Source organism: Poromitra crassiceps (genome assembly GCF_964638095.1).
Source record: "Poromitra crassiceps genome assembly, chromosome: 17".
Taxonomy (NCBI): Eukaryota; Metazoa; Chordata; class Actinopteri; order Beryciformes; family Melamphaidae; genus Poromitra; species Poromitra crassiceps.
Window position 1 is genome coordinate 35,727,987 of NC_139635.1, and position 25,246 is coordinate 35,753,232.

The 25,246-nt window shown below is 43.7% G+C and overlaps 2 protein-coding genes across 2 annotated transcripts in view; one reads left to right on the forward strand and one right to left on the reverse strand.

The window, feature by feature from the left end:
* pigk (phosphatidylinositol glycan anchor biosynthesis, class K) overlaps window positions 1-13,365 on the reverse strand; it is a 44,953-nt gene extending 31,588 nt beyond the window's left edge. Inside the window, exons 1-8 of the mRNA XM_083653832.1 lie at window positions 13,271-13,365; window positions 12,596-12,649; window positions 12,045-12,136; window positions 9,498-9,633; window positions 8,214-8,325; window positions 6,678-6,774; window positions 3,127-3,244; window positions 1,801-1,911 (exon numbers count right to left, since the gene is read on the reverse strand). Of these exons, the coding sequence (XP_083509958.1) occupies window positions 1,801-1,911; window positions 3,127-3,244; window positions 6,678-6,774; window positions 8,214-8,325; window positions 9,498-9,633; window positions 12,045-12,136; window positions 12,596-12,649; window positions 13,271-13,336 (786 nt within the window). The 5' untranslated portion in view covers window positions 13,337-13,365. The remainder of the gene's footprint in view (window positions 1-1,800; window positions 1,912-3,126; window positions 3,245-6,677; window positions 6,775-8,213; window positions 8,326-9,497; window positions 9,634-12,044; window positions 12,137-12,595; window positions 12,650-13,270) is intronic.
* Window positions 13,366-18,347: 4,982 nt separating this feature from the next.
* The window catches only part of ak5 (adenylate kinase 5), a 117,209-nt gene continuing 110,310 nt past the window's right edge, over window positions 18,348-25,246 (forward strand). The window contains exons 1-2 of the mRNA XM_083653765.1: window positions 18,348-18,517; window positions 19,991-20,177. Of these exons, the coding sequence (XP_083509891.1) occupies window positions 18,458-18,517; window positions 19,991-20,177 (247 nt within the window). The 5' untranslated portion in view covers window positions 18,348-18,457. The remainder of the gene's footprint in view (window positions 18,518-19,990; window positions 20,178-25,246) is intronic.

Consider the following 25,246-nt stretch of genomic DNA (forward strand, 5'->3'; position numbering starts at 1 on the left):
AAATGACTTGTGAGCATCTCTGGTATGCAGTGAGTGCACTTATGGTAAATCAATGTCTTTTTTCTAACGTGTTTTATTGTAGCTGGCTGCTAGCGTGCTGCCATGATGTTCTGATGGGGGTCAGAGAATTTGAACAGTCAGCCGGTGGTGGAGAATGTGTCTCCTCATATTCACATTACTGATTACCAACAGCATCGACCATGGCTAGAGCTGAAGGTGGATACATGCGTGGGGCGTGGTTGTAAAATGAAACGACAACACACTGGGCAATGTGGAGGAGATCACAGGCACAGAGACTGACATTTGTGTGCATGTCCTCTTCGATGACAATTATCTATCAGTGCCTGGATGCTACCACTCGTGGGTTCATCCTCTTGAGTCCACGATTCATCTGTGCGTCATCATCTGACCAAGCTCTAAGAAAAGAGAGCAAATCATTAGATCAAGGTGAACCTTATCTCCCTCCATCAGTCAAATGGCTCTTGAAAAAGGGGGCAGATTTGGTGGAGGATCTGGTGAGGAAGGTGGAGGCAGGCAGGCAATGGATCAACATGCAAACCTCTGCAGCCCGGGATGGGGGCGGGGCCAGGGAAAACCATCGTATTGATCCTTAACGAACAGAGAGTGCATCTTCTTCAGAAGCAGCATCATTGGAAATATGAATATGCATTAATAGTCAGAGCACATTGACCAGAGAGCTCAGACTGAGTCCCACATATAGACCAACAACTGAGTTGGTGGTGGTGTGATGTGGTGTGTGTGTGTGTGTGTGTGTGCCTGTGTGTGTGTGTGTGTGTGTGCGTGTGCGTGTGTGTGTGCGTGTGTGTGTGGGGGGGGGGGGGGGGGGGGGGCACCCTGGGGCCAGTCTGTCCCTGCAGGGGTGTGAACGATGAAAGGGGGGTGATGCTGTTTGTTGAGGGTGAGCCCGGCCCAGGGTCAAAGGTCAACCTCAGCACAGTGTTATCCATTCCGTTTCAAGTGGCGAGTCTGCTGAGGGAGCGCCCCACTGCTTTCATCTGCCTCCTTCAGGACCACAACAGTGGAAAGAGATGCTACTGCCTCACTAGTCTCACAGTAGCCAGCCGTAGATACAATTCAGCTACGTCTACCCCCGAGACTAAAAAAGAGGCGTGACAGACATATGAATTGACCAACCACAGACGGCATGCCGGACTTCCGTATCAGCCCAGCCAATCAGATTTCGCCGCAGGCTTTCTGACGGGCGGAAGCCGGACATTTTTACTTGTGATTCAGACCCTCCCTCGCTGGAAGCATGCTGACGTGAGATGTTGGGTCTGACCATTCTAAAATAGATGTTTCAAGCCACAAAAACCTTTCACAGGAACTGAGTCACTGAGGCACAGTGTCCATTAAGATAATGTAGAAGAAGAGAAAAGTCTCCCACATGAATAGTGCTTCTATTCACAGCCTGGCTCCTCAGAAATGAATAAAGGGTTGGAAGTGAATGTTCTAACACAGCGGTTCCCAACCTGTTCTGACTCATCGTCCACATCCGGCCGTAAAACAGTACGGAGGCCAAATAATGCCTTCTCAGAGCACTTTAGATTTTAACGATAAAGGGAGCTGCCCATCAGCACCGCACAGAAACCCAAAAACTATAAGTGAGAGGCTGTCTGCAATAGGCTAGTTAACAAATAATTGATTGCAAATTAAATAAAAGTATCATTCAACAATGGAGAAAAGCATTTGCATCGATAATAATAAAAATTTGATCCCCCCCCCACCATGAAGATCGCAATACGCGCAGTCGCGCACGTACGCACGCACACACACCCTTACCAGGTCATTCATGTTGGTGGTGCTGGCAGGGTGGATGTCTTCCAGGAACTCCAGCAGGTAGAAGGTGTAGCGGTCCATCAGGTGAACTCCTATGGCCAAATCAGGCTGGTGCTGGAGAGGGACAGGGAAAGACAACATAGGATCACTTTTTTACCAGCATCTCTTCTGCACTCATATGCAGCGGAGGCGCTCGGTGCCATTTTTCATTTGGGTTCAAAATGTTTCAGACCCAGGTTCTAAACGACGCTGGTCTTAGTTTGGATATTATAACAAAGTCACAGCACAACATGTTCTCTCCCACAAATGATGCAGTCTCCCTTTGGGACAATCAGTACCAATTAACCAATATGTCACCTTGTTTTGACGTGTAACTGCAGTGCCCCCATGAGACAAGCAGTGTGATTTTGAAAATAGCAGAACACTGTGTGTGTGTGGAGATACATCATTATCCCAAGTTTCATTCAAATCCAATTAGTCGCGCACCGAGATGCTGCGTGTGATGGGAAGCCAAACAAACAAACAAACAAAGAAACAAACATCTGACTGGACACGACAGAGACTGAGCTAAGGTCGGGAATAAAATAAAAAACATTCATGCTTAACATTAAAACCGCACGTTTTTCGGCTGTATAGGGGAAAATAGGATAGTACTTAGTGGCAGCAGGGTGGCATTGTGAGTAGAGAGGCCATCCCTCACCCAAAACACCTGGGTTCAATTACTAAAGTACACTGTGATTTTCAAGACACGGTGCTCATCTTCTCGCTGACACACCTCTCTGAATGAATGAAAACAAAAGAAACATGGCTCCTCAGCCCAACACAAATGGGCACCGACATGAAGTAATGAGTATTTTCACAGGCTGTCTTCAAACTCGCCCTCTTTTGCCCTGCCGCTAATTAGTGAGACAGCACGTGTGATGCCGAGTGACACGCGTGTCATTCTGTCATATATGGGGACAGGAAACTGATGTCAAATAGATGACATGTTTCTGCTCAACTGTAAGTCATGTGGACGTGCAGATATCTGTGCAAGGTAAAACCCAGGGGTTTATGAGCTATTATAACAGTGACTCACATCGTTTGGGTTTAAACAGCTAAGACAGCTAATTTACAGTTAATCTCTTTCTTTTCCACAATTTCGAATTTATTATTTAATTCAGATCTGAAAATGGACAGCCTCTTGCACCTTTGAAATAAATAGTTTGTTCACGGCAAACTAAAAATGTTACAACCATGTGAAGCCAGGTAACTCACCAACATGTTACAACCATGTGAAGCCAGGTAACTCACCAACATGTTACAACCATGTGAAGCCAGGTAACTCACCGACAGGGAGTCCTCTCCCACCTGGCTGCTGGCCAGAGCCATGAGGTTTGGAGAGTAGAACCTCTCGTACATGGAGGCTCCCTGACACGTGTCAATGATGAACAGCAGCTCGTTGTACCTGCCCGCGCGTGCACGCACACACACACACACACACACACACACACACACACACACACACACACACACACACACACACACACACACACACACACACACACACACACACACACACACACACACACAGAGAGGATCATAGAGCATGCATGATTATGGTCAAAATGATATTTTCTTTAATAGGATAAATATTGAGATGACAATTATATAACACAATTACTCTTTAACTTGCACCGCAGCCGCAGCGTGTTTGGGCTTTGGAGGAGGGGCATACAGTAGCGCACTGCTGCGAAGGAAAGGGGTGCGCTGGATTTACAACACAAGACAAAACCAGAGCAACATTGCTAAATGGAAGGCGTCACGTTTGATCTCGATTTTCTTGTTTTCATGATCGCGGGACGGCAAAATCTGAATCACGATTAATATTCACTGAATCGTGCACTCCAGCCCTACGGGATCATAATAATAATATTCTCCAACAAGATGATTGAGGCACACACTGCCGACATGCCACAGGTCCATTTGTTTCAATCAGACACAGCATAACAACGCACAACCTTCTACTCATTCTTCATACTGCAGTTGCTATAACCAAGAGAAACCAACTGCTTCGTTTAGTTCCCTCCCAAGTCCCAACACAGCCACGCACACACTATCTCCCACCCTTCCTCCCTTTCTCTATCAAAGGGCAATTTCCCTGCATGCAACTTCCTGCCGTCGTTTAGCCAAACAATAGAAGGCTCTTGTGTCCAGTAACAGTTCACTGAATCCACTTCAAATGGCCCAGGGCAGGAATTGTACAAGGCTAAAAGGCCAGTAGTACCGTGGATGTCCTGCAGGGTGGCCGTAATGACCCTTCTAAAATTAACTCCCGCCACGGTCAGGTTGGCATGCCCTGTTTTCAACTGGCACATGGTGCCCTTAAAAGAAAGTTGTGGATTTCCTCCACAGCAAACGCAGCAAATAAACAAGCTAGCAGCCTACATATGAGCTAGCAGTCTACATATGAGGCATTTAGGGAACCTCTGTAAATTGTCACGTCTACCGATAGGCAGACGCTGCGAGGTGTGTAGAGGACATCTAAATAACAAAGTCTCCAAGGTGGCTGGAATTTGGCAGTTCAAGCCTGCAATTACTGCTGTTATCCAGCGGGGGCCCGGGGGGGGCCGCCTGCGACGCAGACCCACTCTGATACAGACAGGATTGATTGGTGGGCAGGATAATAGGGGCACTGCTACCGGAAAACTATTCAAGCTTGTTTAGCCTCTCGCGATTCACAAATTAACCACCACAGCACCTTGAAAGGTAACAGGAACGCAGAAACAGTCCATTAAATACAGGGGCTATATCTAGCTCATGTTATTAGAGAAACTCTCTGTCCCTCCCTCACACAAAAGGGTAGGCAGTGCAGTAATTCAGTGCAGTAATTCTTGGCATAATGAGATGTGACAGTTAGAGCTGGGTATTGGTTCAAATTTCAAGAATCGATTCGATTCCGATTCACAAGGTTCTGAATCGATTAATCCCGATTCGATTCGATTCCGATTCGATTAATTTCAATATCGATTTGGTTAGTGATACCATAGACATGTTTTTTTTAGCTGTAACCTGAATTACATGACTATCCAGTTATGTAACACAGGGGTTCCCAACCTTTTTTGCGCCAAGGACCGGTAGATACATGGGGAAAAAAGTTGCGGACCGGTTGTCAATTTTAATGGTTTTAGTTATATACATACATATATTTACCCACCAGGTGGTGAAAAAGGGTAAATAACAGCCTTTTCATCTGTCAATAAAGACACTTTCACAATTATGAACAGTGATTTGATTTCAGCCTATATAATTTCTAAAAGTAGATATTAATGATCAAACATTTCCATTTATGTAGCCTACAGTATTTATGTTTTTGTTTCAACTACAAACATAAATAAACGTCAACTTGAAACTATGTTTCCACTACCACACACAGCCTATAATATTATAGCCTATGTTTAATAAAAAAAAAATATATATATATATTTTTTTATAAAAAAAATCGATCTTTGGACATATGAATCGATATCAAAAGATTAAAATAAAAATCGATTAAAAATCAGAGAATCGATTTTTTTTTAACCCAGCCCTAGTGACAGTATTTCAGTCAGGTCACGTGTCATGGAAGACAAGTGAGATTCATCCCAGTAACAAACAGTTACTCTGTTAGACTGTGCATTGAAGGTGTCCTAACAGAGCTGGACTCTGTGTGTCAGCGTGTTCGCTGCTTCATTTGTGTGTGTGATGTTTTTTTTATTGTTGCCATGAGCAGTGCTTACGTGAATGACACTTTGCACTCTTTGATGGTCCAAATATTTTGTTAAGCAAATCTCTTACAACAACACTGTGTGCGATCACAGCACTTTACACTTTCCATCTATGTAAATATAAGTGTGCGTGTGCCGTTCGCTGAAGAAGAATGTCACTATTGTGTTTTGCCTGGTGTGCGAGCGCACACTGAATTTGCCTTATGCAGGTCTCTTATTGGGGCTCTGCGCTGCCTAAACAGTGAATAATACCGTAATTCCCCTAAACACTGCTCATGGCAAAAAAGTGTTACACATGAAGAAACACACACGCACACACGCGCGCGCGCACACACACACACACACACACACACACACACACACACACACACACACACACACACACACACAAATATTTTCCTCATGTCCATAAATGAGGTTTCCTGTCATTATATTATGCATGCTGCTGAATGTTGACATGCTGCACAGCTAACTGCCCCTCAGGGGAAAGGACCAATTAAACAATACATGATTTGGTCTTGTTTGCATGACGATCTTCTCTTTAGCTCAGCTTTAACATTCTCATTCACCTCAGTCCAAGAACGCACATTAGCCCAACTCATTTTAAGGAGTTAAATTGGCTCCCCGTTGAAAGTAGAGTACAACAGTTGAAACTTATCATGGTCTATAAAATATTACATGACCTTTGTCCTATTTATTTCACCAAGTACTTTCAGTTTGTTCGGGACATTCACAGCCTGAACACGAGGGCTGGTGTAGCAGATTTGAAACTACCCAATCTGAAAAGCAGAAGTACATTCCTCTATAAGAGAGAGAGAGGGGGGGGGTCAGGATGAGTGGAACAAGATCCCAAGATCCCTAATGAAATGAAGTCATTCTCTGAATGGTTTTAAAAACATTCTGAAAAAATTCTTACTGAGTAAGCTAGAGTAATGTTGGTTTATATCTCTTGTTCTTTTTATCCTTGACTGTTCTGTATTGTTTATTTGATGTTACGCGTTACTGTATGTCATGTTTTTATAAGACCAGGGACCATGATGTAAATAAGTGTTTACACTTTTGTGTCATCCCTTGGATTTTGTTGTTCTTCATCCAAAAATAAAATAAAATAAAATCAATCAATCAATCATTTACCTTCTTTTCTGCCACATCTGCTCAAAAGCATCGGCCAACTCCACGTTACTAATCTCCTCAGAGTCCTGGAACTTCAGGAAGCCGTTCCCTCCGTGACCTGTCCACAAACAAAACACAAAAACACACTGAAACTTTGATTGTTCAACCTTAAACCTTGTCGTGACTCGTGTTCCCCATGCAGCTCTCTTCAGCTATCAGTGTTCCAAATCGTACTGGGAAGGAATCAGCGGGTTCGTGGTTTGATGCGTGGCGTTTAAATGTTGAAATGTGTTTTTAACGTCTGCCACTCGTCGGCACTAGTCTCAAACACATGCAACAGCACTTCCTTTCCATTCAGACTGATGAGATAATTGTGCCAATTGCAGTGTAGACAGGTGGATGTGAAGCTTCAGGCGTTCATGTCCAGCACACAGGAATACCTCGGTATATTACAGTGAGGTGTAATCTTTCACACTTGAACATTCAGATAGCGATGGAGCAAATCATAACTCTGGAACTGTGGAAATCTTGAAGGTAGGAGGACATACGAACATCCAGCCAAACGCTGAGTACATTCTGAGTGGGCGCGTCTCACTTTCTCATGACTGGGAAAACGCTAGCTGTTACTCTGCTATCGCTCTCTCCACCTACACATTATCACCCACAGACGAATGCAACAAGTTCACACCTGTTGTCAAAAGGCATTCTGGGAAACGCAGGGACATCACTAACTGGTGTAGAAGTAGACATGGCAGACTGAGGAAAGGTGAGCCCACCCCAATAAAAGTAAAAACAGCACTACATCAGGAAGATAAGTGATGGAATGCATTGGACATCACAGATTGGTGATATATGAGAGTGTAAGACGGGGGGTTCTCAAAGTGCGGCCCCCCGGGAACGTTCCTGGTGGCCCACGATGAGTTAGGTGACATGATGGTATTTGGTCCGATTCTCGATACGTTTTTTTAGCGAGCTCGGTTTTAAAGCCAGTATCATTACAAAACGTAAAGAAAGTATCATTACCAGAGCTAAGGCACCCGCTGGTACCAACCACCATGTCATGCTAGTTTGTCGGGAAGGGGGCTAAATAACGCTCCCAAGTTAAGTTAATTTTGACGAGGGGGGGGGGGGGACACTTTCAAAGGTGTCCTCTTTTTCACAGCAAATGTTGGCAGGTATGGTGTGTGTGTGTGTGTGTGTGTGTGTATGTGTGAGAGAGTGAATGAGTGTGAGAGAGAGTGAGAGTGTGGCTGTGTTTCGTTTTCTCCAGTAGAAAACACAACCTCTCTCACATGATTCACAGGCATGACTTTTAGTCTAGAACAGACTATTAAAGAAAAGATTTGTTTTGGAATTCATTTGTTTTCCGTTTTTGCTTGGGGCGGCCCTCAATCCAATGTTGGATCCCTAAATCGGCCCCCGATTTCACACCGAGCCCTGCATGGTGTGAGAGTATGTGATGGTGTCAGAGTATGTGATGGTGTCAGAGCATGTGAAGCCCTGCTTGGTGGGAGAGAGAGAGTACTGTATGTGAAGGTGGATCTGTCCTTTCGGTACCGGTCAGGTAGATGAGGATGTTGCTGCGGTCGTCAGACAGGAGGCGTTTGGAGCGCGGCGTGCTGGGCGGCAGCCTGCCGGTCAGAACGCGCAGAAAGTTCTCCACCGTCACCTGAAAACACACACACACAGCAGGGAAACCGCAGCTCCATTTCAGAACAGAGAAGGACCGGACTGTGATACATTATCAAATGCAGCTCTTCTCCTTCACTGAGAGGAGTTTTCTATTTTTGATGAAACGGTAAACAGTGAAATGAAAGACTAACACAAAGACAAAATTGACACACTAACACAAAATTGAACCCCTTTCATTTGAGTACTGCAGCAGCGCAGTAGTGTCAGCTTAAGGTAAGAGAAAAACACTTTTTGTCCTGCTCTACTTATCTTTTAATTAAACCTGCAAAAACCAATTACTCTTTGTTGAGTTTTTTCCTCCCCCTTTTCCTCTTTTCCCCACCTCTTCATCTTTATCAGCGTTTCTTGTACATTGTCGGCTGGCTTCAGCGTCCTGACTGACTGTGTGTATTCTTATTTCAACAAGCGGCTCAAAGCAGGGTCAATAATCAGAAGCAAAGCAGCCAGCAGGGCTCTTAGTCCAGAACAAACAAAGCACTTAGGTGCCCCTCTATTTGAAGATGTGTCTGATATCAAGTCATTTCCTGTTCAACAGATACTGAGCAATCAGTGCTGGAGGACAGCAACCGCGCCGCCCTCCGCTACACCTAGGTGGGGTTCACTGACTGCAAACAATCTTAATAAGTGATCTAATCAGCTAATGAGGTGTGTGTGTGTGTGTGTGTGTGTGTGTGTGTGTGTGTGTGTGTGTGTGTGTGTGTGTGTGTGTGTGTGTGTGTGTGTGTGTGTGTGTGTGTGTTCGTGTGTCATCATGGCAAAATGTGGTAGTAGCGGGAACTACCACAGAAGCCATTTTGGATACTTGACAGATGGACATAAAGTCTGTCTGTCTGTGTGTCTGTCTATGTGTCATTGTGTCTGTCTGTCTGTCTGTCTGTGTGTCTGTCTGTGTGTCTGTCTATGTGTCATTGTATCTGTGTGTGTCTGTCTGTCTGTCTGTGTGTCTGTGTGTCTGTCTATCTGTCTGTGGAAGGATTTTGTGAACGAGATAGTGTCACGACAAGCGTGAAACATGCAGTCAGGAAACTTTACAGGTGTATTGTGTCGTTTACATCGAGTAGAAAACAAACCGACAGGCTAAGACGGACAGTTTTTGCAGCGTGCAACTGAGTGTGTAATTGTGTGAGTGCCCGACAGGGTGAGACCAACCTCGTATCCCCGGTAGTCCACCTCCACGTCGTCACCGTACACGTTCAGCTCCATGTTTTTGTGGCTGAACACCGTGGCAGGTTTGGGGTTTCTGTGGTTACAAGCCATGTCGTCTGCCAGCATCAGAACGATGTGGCTGGGAAACACAAAGGAACAGGGCTGCTTCAAAATGACGCAATGTTTGATTTACGGATCGCTTCTTGATAGTAAGTGAAAGGACCAGTGCCAAGTGTCAAGTGGCAAATGATGTAGTGAAACGGACTGACAGTAATAAGGGTCAAATGAGGAGAGGAGTGTGGCTTTGAGAGTGTTGTGTTGAACATACAGTATGTTCATATTTTGACACACATTTGATTATTTAACAGGATTTTGCACACATGAACCATATCGTGATCTATATTGATAGAGAAGAATCCTTATGATCATTATTGTGATATTGATTTCAACCATATAGCCCAGCCCTAACCATATACACACAACACAACACAACACCACACCACAGTACACTGACATGACATGTGGCACAAGGACAACAGGACCTCACATTAAGTGCAAGCACAGTAACAGTCATAATAATAGACAGTAGTAGTACAGTAGGTTTCATCTCAACCAATATTTCACCCGGTATTTTAATTGTAATAATAATACAGATGTTTTTGGCTTGAAGCTGCTGATGGTTATTTAATATCTTTTATATTATTTTTCCATTTTCATGCCACAAAACTCCATGGATTCAGTCTTTCACCAAGAGTTTTCTTTCTCGTCGGGGAGGAAAAGTCTCTGAAACAGCGTAAGTGAATAGTAAACTGTAGACTGAGCTCTGCCACCCATGCAGTGAGCTATCTGCTAACATTATAAACTCACTACATACTACTACTTACTAGCACTGTTTCATGTTATGTACGGTGCGTTTATGGTCCAGCGCAACAAGCTATGAATGGACTCTCGATCGGACTGTCGATCGGCGGCGACGTCAGTCCGATATCCGATATGTGAAATTCGTCAGTATCGGCCCCCGATAACCCATCTCTAAATGTCTAAATTCACCCATTCACACACCAACGGCGTCGGCAGCCATGCAAGGCGCCAACTGCTCGTCGGGAGCAGTTACGGGTTCAGTGTCTTGCTCAAAGACACTTGCAGCCCCCAGAGGAGCAAACCTCGAACCAGGGACCTTCTGATTCCCAGACGACAGCTCTACCTCCTGAGCCACTGCCACCGCATTTACACCATCATGAGACACTAACACATTTCACCCTTCAAGCCACACTAATGACATTGTTTTGGGGTTAGCAGTAACTTCAATTTAAATTCAAATCATTTTGGAACAATTAACACATTGAATGCCAGCCATGTTTTCATTCCTGTAGGTAAGTTGTGCCAGGGGTGTTTTTGACGATTCTGGCTCATTTTAGCAACAGCCGAGGATTCTTTTCTGTTAAGAATTCATGAACACCAATCATCTAAAAATAACTAATAGAATGTGTGCTTTCTCTGTCTAAAAGAGTTAGTTTGCAGAGTTAGTAGTTATGTAGATATTAGCCGTTGAGTACAGCATGGTTTCAGCGTCTGGAAATTTATTCAGAGATAAATGGCTTTTTGTGAAACAGTCACTTTAACCATTCATTTTTGGCATCAGTAAGACCGTCAGACATTCTAAACAATAGTTTTGAACAGTAATTTCCTCCATAACAACAGGAAACACCCCTCTCATTCAAACTCCTCCCTCCGTGTGTCTTCTCCTCCTTCCTCCTGGCTGTACAGCGGGCGTGTCAGAAGCGCTTTTGCTGCTGCCTGCCTGTGTGCCTGCCTGCCTGCTTGCCTGCGTGCGGACGCTCCTTGTGCGAGTCAAGATGGGCCGGGGAATGCGTGGGCGATGGGCAGATGTTGATTATGGCCTTTCTGAGGTGTTTCAAAGTGTGTTTCACCTATGATCTATTTTGCAAATCGCTCTCCGCTCTCTGTGTGCTGCTGCCGGTGCGCGGCCGCTCTCAGGCAAGACAAGTGGATTACTGTAAAATCGCCACGGCATTTCCTTGAACGGCTTGGTCCCGCGGCAGTTTTTTCTTTGATTTCGGTCGTCTGGGGGAGCACTGTCAACACTTAGTGGGTCGGTAAAATAGATTATACACATTATCTTGCTCCAATAGTGATCTCGAAGATGTAAAAGTTGTTGATTGATGTCCCAGCGTCAAAAAAAAAAAAATGTTTATGTAAGACGAGTAAACTCGGCTCTGGCACTTAAGCGTTGGATTATGTAAGACGAATTATTTCGGCTATGGCACTTAAGGTGTTAAATCAATAAATAAAAAAAATACAGTTTTAATCCAGGTTTTAGGAACCTCCATCAGATCAGCAGTGACTGGCTGATATTTGAAAAAATAGGCCAATATTGGCTCCCTAGAAACTAGATTATTATTCAGAATCACTCCACGAACATTAAGCTTTGGATATCTATCTGTACCTCTGCATCAATATCACCATTCAATATGTAAAACTGAGGCAATGAAAGTGACATAAGGAGTCGGACAGTGATATCGTTCTTACCTGTCTGGGATGCCCAGCCTCTTCACACTTCTGTAGACAGACAGAGTATTGGCCACATGGCGGTAGTTGAACCAGAACCTGGATGTACACACCTATCATAACAGACAGGACACAAGTGGGAAAAGACAGCTAGACTCAAGATTCAATAAATGTATTGCCATGTCAACATAGTTGATAGGAATTAGTCTTGGTTCCCTCTCAAAGACAGTGCAGCAGCACACAATATACAAACAATAAACATTAAACACAAAAAGAAACATACAGGAACAGTATCCAACAACAGCATCGTATTAAGCAGAAAGTGCATACAGTTTAAAGTGCTATAGGTCATACATAATGATTCGGTGCAAATGTAGATGTCTTATGGATTGGAGGTAGGTGCTATCTATCGCTGAAGCGAGATGTTCTGCTGTTAATACTCCTGTCTGATGGGAGGAGAATGAAGAGTGTAGTGTGCTGGATGAGAGCGGTCTGCTTGCTAGTAGTGGTAACTGTAACTGTATGTACTCTGCTCAGCCTCTTGACAGGATTGATGGTCATTGAATACTCACCAGCACGGCCCAGTTGTTCGTATGGCCACTACTGAAGAACTGTGTTGCTTTATCCTGAATAACAGAGGTGGGAAGAGAGGAAATACAATTATGTATTTGATCTGGTCTCGTACATTCCTCTATGTCAGTCACTGGTTCTCAAAGTGGCCTTGAGGGGGCTCCCCAGCAAAAAGGGGAATACTTTATTTTCACTATAATTCCACCCATGTGTAACACAATGAGATAATGCATGACTGTTTTGGTCATGATCGTTTCATACACTTTCTGTAATAAAACGTCTAAAAGCAAAAATCTTATCAGTTGGGGGACCCATGGGACAAAATCTTACAAATGGGGGTCCATGGTCTAATTTGTGTCAGTTTAGGGGTCCTTGACCTGAAACAGCTTCAGAAACCGGAACCACTGCTCTATGTACGCTACAAGCTACGAATCTCAACATCAAATATATTCAATCAGTACACAGTGGCTAGCCAGCTTTTAGCCCATTTCAGGACTGTGTTGTCAGTCACTGACTGTGTTGTCACTTGTCAGCTCATAGCACAGTGCTGAAAGGGGCTAGCTAGCTTCATGACAGCACAGGCGGCTAACATGACAGCGATATTTCAAGCAAAATACAGCGTGAAAGACGCAAACCGACCAGATATTCAGACATGCATGACGATAATCTGCACTCACCTCGATGTTCGTGCTGTCCACTGATACGTAGGTAAAAAATAAACTGAATAATATAAGTGTTTTCATTGTGCAGCGCCTAACGTTAGCTGTCACAATCACAATCAACAAGGAAGTGGAGAGAGAGAGAGGCACCGCCCAGAGGTCAGAGGAGTACTTCCTGGTAAACACATTTCAAAATAAAGGTTCAGACGAGCAGGCTCAGTAAGGATCAGTCAGTGGAAAAAGCATCAATTTCCAACTTGCTAAGGCCAGAGCAAGCTGTTCTAGCATGGGTTGGGTATGTATGCCATATCTGTTCACAGGAAAATGTTGTCACAATCGATTTAACAAGCTGGTAAATCGTCATTTTCTAGAAAAATAGCTCACTGGCATAAATCTAGCCTCACAATTCGACTACTTGAACAATGAGTAGCCTACACTCAGTTGGTCCTTTGCTGGGAGAGGCTGGCAAGCGAGACTTCTGAGGCTACATGATGCCTCAGTTCCTCCCAATGGTTCCTCCACTAAAAACAAAAACTAACATTTCGTGTTTTCAGCTGTGTTTTGGTGAAAAAAATATAATATTTTGAAGAACCTTTACAAACAAATTAAGGTAATTCTTGCTGTCAGGTTAACAGATATTTGGAAAGATGCAGCATGTAATATAATAATGTGCATATTAGGCTATATGGCAGATTTCAGCCAATATATTGTAGGCTACGTTTGTCTCATCTCGTGTTTGTAACAGGAAAAACAGGATCTCACATAGGCCTACAACGCAAAAGGAAGTAACTGGCACCAAACTAGGGCTGCAAACTAATATATTCGATTAGTCATTTGGTCTATAAATGTCACAATGGTGAAAAATGTTGACCACTTTTTCCCCAAAGCCCAAACTGACATCTTCAGTCTTCTTTTGTCCTGACCAACTTCCACAACCCAAAGATAATCAGTTTACTGTCATAGAAAACCAGAAACGAGAAAATATATTCACATTTAAAAAGCTTGAACAAGAGAATTTTTGAATAAAAAAAAAGTCCAAACAATTAATCCATTATAAAATAGTTGCTGATTAATTTTGCTGATCGACTAATCAATTAAATCTACTAATCATTGCAGCTCTACAGCAAACATATTGTGGCGATTCTGGGTTTTAGCTAGGAACTGATGTGTGGGGTTGTTCCTGGGGGAACGGTGTGTTAGTGGGACTTCCTGTCTGAGGTGAGGCCAGTCTGAATATACGAGGAGGCGGAGTAGACGTGTGTGGAACTAGGAGCTGTGTGTGAAGCCATGAATAAAAGCCTGTACCAACTATAAGTCTCCTGGTTCCTGGACGAATACATGATTCATTACAATATTTACATATTTATACAGTCAGCATTTGTTTACTGTATGGATTCACACAGCATGGCCATAGCTGTACTGTAGATATGGTGTGTGTACAGCAGTGCATTGTTTGGACTGACTAGTTCTGATTCCCCTTGGAGCATGCCATCACCAATAACATAGGCGAGTGCCCTGGCACTGGAACACCTAAATGGAATGCTACACCTGTGTTTACCCTGCTTTGACACATCAAATGGCTGCTGTGAAAAGGGTTTATTGTAGGGGAACTACCACAGAAGAGGTTTTGAGTACTTTGACAGGTCTTTATATGTCTGTGTAAATATTTTGCAAACACAATAGCGTCAAAACAGTGCAACATGCAATCACAAAACTTTACAGGTGTGTAGTTGACATCAAAATGAAGGCGAAGTTTGAAAATGGGCATGATCGGAGAAAGGGGGGCGGGGCGGCGGCCCCCCACATTGCGGCCTCCCCCCCACTTTACACCCCTGGCACACATTCATTTCAAGTTGTTAAGTCGTTTTAAGTCACGGCTGGTGTGATGATCCCATTGCAAGATGGTCACGGAGTTGGCTGGGCACCGACGAGTTGGCTGGAGGGGATGTTTTCGCCCCTGTTTGTCTGTTGTCTGTTTGTTGGCAGGATATCTCAAAACAGATTTGCATGAAACTTTGTAGAAAGGTTGGTCATGGGCCAAGGATGAACTGAATAACTTTCCACGCCCACTGGCCAAAAGGAGGTGTGGCAATGGCGGTAGCCAATCACAAAAAGGTGCCTAAGTTCCAAACGGATTCACGTAACACGCCGGAGGTATGCACTCTGCCGAGGGCCCTCTGGTTTCATCCTGTTAACAGTTCCTAAACCAGTGACTGTGTCTATTTCCCACAAAGTTCATCCCCGCGAGTCTCGTCTCTCATACATAGATATTTCTTTGAGGTTCATGTGCACAATTCTTGACGAAGCGTTTTTCGCCTTGGGCTACCAATGCAGGTGCAAATAAATGTTTTCCCCAGGAATATTTCACTGTACAAAGACGGTTGTTTGGTGTTCCTGGGCACAGTGATTTGTTTGAGGGACCGGGTGCTTTAATTAACTGGTTCTGTGTGCTGTGCATCATGTGGCAACTCATTTTAGAACATGAGGGGTTAGATACAGTACAGCTTCAATTAGAACATGAGGGGTTAGATACAGTACAGGTTCAGTTAGAACATGAGGGGTTAGATACAGTACAGGTTCAGTTAGAACATGAGGGGTTAGATACAGTACACGTTCAGTTAGAACATGAGGGGTTAGATACAGTACAGGTTCAGTTAGAACATGAGGGGTTAGATACAGTACAGGTTCAGTAGAACATGAGGGGTTAGATACAGTACAGGTTCAGTTAGAACATGAGGGGTTAGATACAGTACACGTTCAGTTAGAACAGGGGTTAGATACAGTACAGGTTCAGTTAGAACATGAGGGGTTAGATACAGTACAGGTTCAGTAGAACATGAGGGGTTAGATACAGTACAGGTTCAGTAGAACAGGAGGGGTTAGATACAGTACAGGTTCAGTTAGAACAGGAGGGGTTAGATACAGTACAGCTTCAGAACATGAGGGGTTAGATACAGTACAGCTTCAGTTAGAACAGGAGGGGTTAGATACAGTACAGCTTCAGTTAGAACATGAGGGGTTAGATACAGTACAGGTTCAGTTGTCGCTTCATGCGGTTCTAGTTCAGCACCATTCTCTTCTCCTATGGCCAGATTTGGCTGACCGTGCAGGAGGGAGAGGAAACAAGCAAATCTTTAACCCACGGCACAGTGGTGTGGCCATACAGCTCCATGGCACCACACCCCCACCACCCACATCCCCCCTAGCCACTCCCCCTATACCCACCCCTCGATTCCCGACTCTCTACCACTTTCCTATCCCTAGTAGCTACGGGCCCTTTTCCCTCGCTCCGCCCCCCTTCTTTGCCCCCCCCCCCCACCACCACCACCACCACCACATCCATATCCCCCTACCCACTCCCCATCCCCAAACCTCCAATCCTGACTCTCTATGACCTTCCTAGCTACCGCTCCTATTCCCAGTAAACTCACCAAACATCCTTGAGTGACTGACTGAGTGTCTTGACTTCGCCATTCTCTGACCCCGGGGGGGTCTGCTGGCCCAGCGCCGTGGGAAAAACAGATATGCGACAGCTTGTCCTCTAAGTATGACAGTGTTGCCTTAATTGATGAGGACATTTGTAATGACAAGTGACATGGATATATTATATTGGGGGGGGGGGGGGGGGGGGTGAATGAGAGATCCAGGGTTAGATACTGGATGATCCCTTCATGCAATTCAGATCTAGCAGGACAGCACATCAGTTCGTGGACTGTGGTAGAATGCAGCATCAACACGTCACGCAGGGCGCCTTTAAATAGAACAATTTGCCTGTCTGCCAAACACTTAATCCTCCTGCACGCCTCCTGCTCTGACTTGGGACATCAGTCTCTGCCGCCACAGAGGCGCATCATCATATAGGCTGTTCTCAAACTGTATCACAGCCCACAATGAAAATGCAATGCAAAAAAGAGGTCACTCAAAACGCTTCCCGGCCGCATCAATCTAATCAGCATTCCATTGTCTCTCCATAAATGATAGCGTCGAGGCTATACCTACACGTCTTCTATTCTATTCTGTGCTCAGTGAGCCGTGTTGAGCGGCTGTTAGGCTCATGCATGCATGTTATTCTAGCAGATGGAACGATGAGCATGATAACTTAGACACTGATGGCTCTGTGTGATCTGATGATCTGTGATGTGGTCTGTAAAGAGGACACACGGTCAGCGTGTGCATTCGTCAAGAGGATTACTGGCCTATAAGATCAAATGAGAGGAAATGGACACAAATCCTGGACTGGCTAAAAAAGCCTTGGATTTGTGAGGTCTAAGTAAAACATGTATAAACACCACCACAACAGAGGTGCATGTTCAGTGTGTTATTTTTAGGTTGTTTGAACCGCAGTGACCTGCAGCCAAACACCTGCACCATGTTCTAGTTCTAGTGTTTCACTGAATGACACGTTTTATTGTTTAGACTTATTTAAAATACATGAGGCACAATGAGCGTCTGGAAGGCTTTAAATCACACAGTGTTAATTGCTTCACTTATGCTTAGATGGCTGCCTTTGAATTATGGCCTTAACCTATTTCAGTAGCACCTTTTCATTTGCAGAATACTTTACCCAATTTTCTTTTTTGCACTGACATAGCCTATCTTGCCCATATAAATACAGTGCACCATTATATTAAAATAGTATTAAAATGATTGAACTTATATGAAGACAATCATAAATTAGGCTAACATACTTTCTGAAAATGTAGGCTAATTGATTCCTGCATACTGTTTTCTTTATGATGATGACCACCCTCCTTTTTAGTCATCCTTCCATCACTGATTAATTTAACCAATTCAAAATCTCAAGCCAAGGAAGGTTCCCCTCTTGTCAAGTTTCCAGTTCCAACATGTGAGAAACGCCAAGAAAACACAGAAAGTGTGGCGGTGCGGCGCGTCTTTTGGCACAGCGGCGCGCAACCTCGCGGTGCCAACGTCATGTTCATGTTGGAAGCGGGCGCCTTTGGGAAGACAGACAGCGAGGTGAGCGAGCCACTCATCACCGAGGAGGAGGGTGGCACCGGCACGGCGGCACTGCCTGCAGGAATCCAGCTGTAGAGTCCAGACGCGGAAACATGCGCTGAGAGGCTGGTCGCTCTGATCGTCTGGCGACCGGTTGTTATTTGTTACCAAAGATTGCCCACAGTTGGCTGTTGAACCGCGACAGAAGACACTCTGGACAACTCGCGATTTCAGAAGACACCCGGGGAGATGAATACTAACGATGCCAAGGAGTATCTCGCAAGACGCGAGATACCTCAACTATTTGAGGTGAGATGCCGCCGTGTGCGCTTCGTGGAAAAACAACAATGGGCAGACATGACATAGGCTAATGACTGACTGCGTGATTTTGTGGAGAGATTCATTGCAGGCATCACTCATCAATAATGTGAAGAGCATGCATGGCAGAGTGGTCAAGAAGATCAACATATAACCCCCTTGATTTAAATGATCTAAATGAAGAAAGAAAGAACACTACAGATTATGAATGACAGCTCTTGCAGGCTAAATCGCTGTTTAGGAATGTCCAGATGTGGATGTAACATCAAACATATAATCAAACCCACGCCCCCCCGTCCCTCCCATATTGAAATTGACGTTTGGCGTCTTATTTATTTATTTATTTATTTATTTATTTACTTATTTACTTATTTACTTATTTACTTAATTATTTGCAGCTGCCTGTCAGGACAGCACATGGACCACAGCTCATTCCATTATCATGAAAAATCAAACACATGGGCACAAATAGAATTTGTGATCGAATAATAGGCTACATTTCAGTATCTCCTACATAGTTATTGCAGCAAAACAATATGCTTATATTATTATTATAAATGCATTATCTTGTAAGATTATGATAGTGATACCATACCATTATGGGGGAATGGCAGTACAAAAAAACTGCTTGGTCACAAACACACTGGAATATTATGGTGATATCATATAGCCTAGGGAAAATAACTATTGAGTGCCATAGACAAACTATAAATCCCTATTGGAATATTCTAGGGTTATTATAGTGATACCAACAGTTAATAGATTCCATCAAGTAAGATAAGGTCACTAACTCACTTTTGAGTACACTATGTACTTGTAGGAATATTACAGCTGTATTATATCAATTAATACTCAGGGTGTAGTGAATTGGTTTATCCATTTAGACTGAGTCAAGTGCAATGCAATTGATGTATGCAAGCAATCGGTGTGCATATTCCTTAATACAGACAGTGAGAAATGAAGTGACATCATATCTGCAGTACAATGGCAAGCAATTACCCCTCATAGTAACATCATAATTCATTATCATACATACATATATTGGATTGCATTTGATTGGGGAAAGCATACTGTATTATTGGTCTTGTGGGTGGATGTCTGAAGTCCCAGATGAAAGCATTGTTTTCAAACATAGGGTTCAAGGAGCAAATCTCACGCACACACTTGACTTATCTTTTGGCACCGCCTAAGTTCTCACATTCATCACAGTGATTGGTTTCCCTCTTCTACAAAGCGGGTCATGGGGCGTCTGTGGTTATTTGCCAGGCTGCCTCTAATTCCACGGGCTTCTGACTAAATGAGATGTTTGTTTTCGCCGGTGGAGCCAAGCCAAGGCAACCAGATCTGCACTTCAAAAACGCCAGCTCATTACGTCGGTGCCACGCCGTTACAGAACAGTTCATCATAACAAAGATGTAGTGATCGCTCCGTCTTCACCTCATGGCCTTCTTTGTTTTTCCCCAGAGCCTGCTGACGGGTTTGATGTACTACCGGCCCGATGACCCCATCGACTACTTGGAGGGATGTCTGCAGAAAGCCAGGGAGCTGGGAGGGCCGGACAGGGTGCGGTGGGACACCTTCGTGGGACAGGAGAAGAAGTCCCTGCCACCCATCAACGGGGGCCAATCACGCAGATCCCTCTTCAGGAACGGTGAGCAGCGAGTACCGGCCGGGTGCATGATATTTCATATTCATACTGTACCATGCCTTACCTATCCGGGCACCTTTCCATTATCTTTTGTGCACACTTCATTTCAGTTTGGATATGAAGCTGCTGGCTAGGAATGGATTTTACACTTGTACACTTTCAAAGGATGCAGGCAGTATTACACCTTCAGCTCCTGTTGCCTGGATCCAGACCTTCCAATCCGCCCACTCCACCCAGTTGAGTTTTGGCTGCTTCTGGTCTAGCATCGTGATATGCAACAGTGATTTCTCCCAGTTAAAGAAAACACCTGATTAGCGAATCAGCACAGAGGGAGACACTCAGACTAACGATTAGCCAATCAGCGTCAATAAACAGCACAACGGGCGGGAATAACAGCCATTGACAACTAGTAGAGCCATTACAAATACAGATATCATACCCACAGTAGAGCCAATACAAATACACATATCATACCCACAGTAGAGCCAATACAAACACAGATATCATACCCACAGTAGAGCCAATACAAATACACATATCATACCCACAGTAGAGCCAATACAAATACACATATCATACCCACAGTAGAGCCAATACAAATACAGATATCATACCCACAGTAGAGCCAATACAAATACAGAGATCATACCCACAGTAGAGCCAATACAAATACAGAGATCATACCCACAGTAGAGCCAATACAAATACAGATATCATACCCACAGTAGAGCCAATACAAATACACATATCATACCCACAGTAGAGCCAATACAAATACAGAGATCATACCCACAGTAGAGCCATTACAGATACAGATATCATACCCACAGTAGAGCCAATACAAATACAGATATCATACCCACAGTAGAGCCAATACAAATACACATATCATACCCACAGTAGAGCCAATACAAATACACATATCATACCCACAGTAGAGCCAATACAAATACACATATCATACCCACAGTAGAGCCAATACAAATACACATATCATACCCACAGTAGAGCCAATACAAATACACATATCATACCCACAGTAGAGCCAATACAAATACACATATCATACCCACAGTAGAGCCAATACAAATACACATATCATACCCACAGTAGAGCCAATACAAATACACATATCATACCCACAGTAGAGCCAATACAAACACAGATATCATACCCACAGTAGAGCCAATACAAATACACATATCATATACCCACAGTAGAGCCAATACAAATACACATATCATACCCACAGTAGAGCCAATACAAATACACATATCATATACCCACAGTAGAGCCAATACAAATACAGAGATCATACCCACAGTAGAGCCAATACAAATACAGAGATCATACCCACAGTAGAGCCAATACAAATACAGATATCATACCCACAGTAGAGCCAATACAAACACAGATATCATACCCACAGTAGAGCCAATACAAATACAGATATCATACCCACAGTAGAGCCAATACAAATACACATATCATACCCACAGTAGAGCCAATACAAATACACATATCATACCCACAGTAGAGCCAATACAGATACAGATATCATACCCACAGTAGAGCCAATACAAATACACATATCATACCCACAGTAGAGCCAATACAAATACACATATCATACCCACAGTAGAGCCAATACAAATACACATATCATACCCACAGTAGAGCCAATACAAATACAGATATCATACCCACAGTAGAGCCAATACAAATACAGATATCATACCCACAGTAGAGCCAATACAAATACAGATATCATACCCACAGTAGAGCCAATACAAATACACATATCATACCCACAGTAGAGCCAATACAAATACACATATCATACCCACAGTAGAGCCAATACAGATACAGATATCATACCCACAGAAGAGCCAATACAGATACACATATCATACCCACAGTAGAGCCAATACAAATACACATATCATACCCACAGATATCATACCCACAGTAGAGCCAATACAAATACACATATCATACCCACAGTAGAGCCAATACAAATACACATATCATACCCACAGTAGAGCCAATACAAATACACATATCATACCCACAGTAGAGCCAATACAAATACACATATCATACCCACAGTAGAGCCAATACAAATACAGATATCATACCCACAATAGAGCCAATACAAATACACATATCATACCCACAGTAGAGCCAATACAAATACACATATCATACCCACAGTAGAGCCAATACAAATACAGATATCATACCCACAATAGAGCCAATACAAATACACATATCATACCCACAGTAGAGCCAATACAGATACAGATATCATACCCACAGAAGAGCCAATACAGATACACATATCATACCCACAGTAGAGCCAATACAAATACACATATCATACCCACAGTAGAGCCAATACAAATACACATATCATACCCACAGTAGAGCCAATACAAATACACATATCATACCCACAGTAGAGCCAATACAAATACACATATCATACCCACAGTAGAGCCAATACAAATACACATATCATACCCACAGTAGAGCCAATACAAATACAGATATCATACCCACAATAGAGCCAATACAAATACACATATCATACCCACAGTAGAGCCAATACAAATACACATATCATACCCACAGTAGAGCCAATACAAATACAGATATCATACCCACAATAGAGCCAATACAAATACACATATCATACCCACAGTAGAGCCAATACAAATACACATATCATACCCACAGTAGAGCCAATACAAATACACATATCATACCCACAGTAGAGCCAATACAAATACAGATATCATACCCACAATAGAGCCAATACAAATACACATATCATACCCAGAGTAGAGCCATTACAGATACAGCATTGCACAATAATAGAGATCCCTGCTATTGTGCCGCCTCAGAAATATGTATTAATATAAGACTTTTAGGCCGTGATCAGATATGAGGGGTTTTGATTGAAAGCGTGAGGGCTGATACATGGCTCATGTTGCTATGCAACACAGAGTTTGACAACTTTGGAGCTCTCTAATTATCATTCGCTGGCTAATTTGAGGGAACAAAGAGGATAATATTGTTGAAAAGAATCACAGCTATGTTGTTATGTCTGTTATGTCTGTTTCAAGGCCCTTTTCCTCGACATAAGGCTAAATTAGATTTTTAACATGTTTGACTCGGGCGGCACCGAGGTCAGCATCCAAAAATGTGCCAAAACACCAGCCACACAGTTTGGAGGAGACACACCACACCTGTTGCTACCAAGCCAATGAAGATAACGGCACGGTGGCTCAGTGGTTAGCAGCACTGTTGCCTCACAGCAGGAAGGTCCCGAAGGTTTGAACCCCCGGTCCGTCCCAGGTCCTTTCTGTGTGGAGTTTGCATGTTCTCTCCGTGTTCCCGTGGGTTTCCTTCCCTACCGCCAAAGACGATGTATGTTAGGGTTTATACTCCTCTGTCAGTGCCTCTGACCACGGCGCTGGCAATCAAACTAGAGTTTGGCGCTGGGCGCTGCACTGCGGGAGGAGCCCACTGCTCCTAGTTCTAGGAAGGTTCCTAGCAGAGGATGGGTCAAATGCAGAGGATGAATTTCCCAACAGGGAGAATAAAGAATAACATAACATAGAATAAGGCGCAGACATGTTCAAAAACACGTCACTACATGATCACGGCCTGAAACATGATGACCTGGTGGATGAGTGTGCGTGGTTAATTATTGATCTGACATGACGCGGGGAAAACAAAAGAGTGACTCTCCATTCAGCGGTTATCTACCAGCTGCTTTAGGATCAGCAGGGCGAAGCGATAAGGAAGCCCATGTGGATGCAAAGCAGCTCTCTCATCTGATATCCACTTTGGAAAGCAGAATCACCCTCAAACACGCAATTACACTATTCATTTGCATCGCTTTCCAAAAGATAGAGGATTAGTGAAGTTGCTTCATGATTTTTGCAAGAGAAATCCAAAAAAACGTGTTCAAAAAAGAAAGAAAAAGAAGATATCACATCCAGACCACACAACACACATGAGGAGACGGCAGTCTTTGAGCCAGAGAGAAGTTTGAAGAGCGTTCAGGGCAGATGGGATGTTTCTGCTTGTAAAACTTCAGATTCATCCTGCTTCACTTCATCTTGTGCTTGGTTGCACGATGAGATGTCTTTGCCCTGCGATGCCCCTCTTGGCTGACAGCTGACGTTCAGAATCTGCCATGTTTCATAACATTTGCTGAAAGGAAATGCTGCCTGTCATCACACCTTTTGTGTGATGTCACACTGATGACATCACCGACATCACAAGGGAGCTAGCTCTCTTTGTGTGTAGTGGTTAGCGTGTGCACTTTGGAAGCCGGAGGTTGGCGGTTTGAATCCACCCCTGGGAATGCCCTTAACATGGGTTGCTGCAATTACCATCAACACAACGCCGTTTACACACGTATGACATCATCGGCGAGCTGGCCACCGGCTGCATGACATTATCGCCGAATTAGCCACGACTAGTGGCCACATATGAGATCATCAATGACCTGGAAACTTTCTTTCTACAGACAGACAGACAGACAGACAGACAGAGAGAGAGACATACAAGCATACATAGACACACAGACCGTTTCGGCCCCTGAGTATAGCCACGCCGTAAAAAAGGAACAGTACTGTATAATTAATAGTAAAGTATATAGAGACAGCATTGCTTCTAAATTGTTGATACAATTTAGCAGGTTGGGAATTGCACACAGTGATGCTTTCTATGGCTGCTAAATGTCTTCTCATTGTTGAAACAGTGTAAGAGAGAGAGACCTGAGACAGACAGCTATAATTAACACTATAGTCATGAGAGACGGACCGACTGAACAGAGCAGCCTCATTTCTCTTTGAATTCAACACACTGCCAATTTCCATCTATTTAATGTGTGATGATTGTCAGAACTGTATGATTAGAACAATTTCTATTCCAAAATGGGGTAGACGGACACCATTTGAAATGAAACTACTCTCATGAAGCGATTGGCAGCTCAAAATGAGAACACATTATGGCATTATTTAGTTTGACAGAATGCTGACAGTCAAAAGACCAGA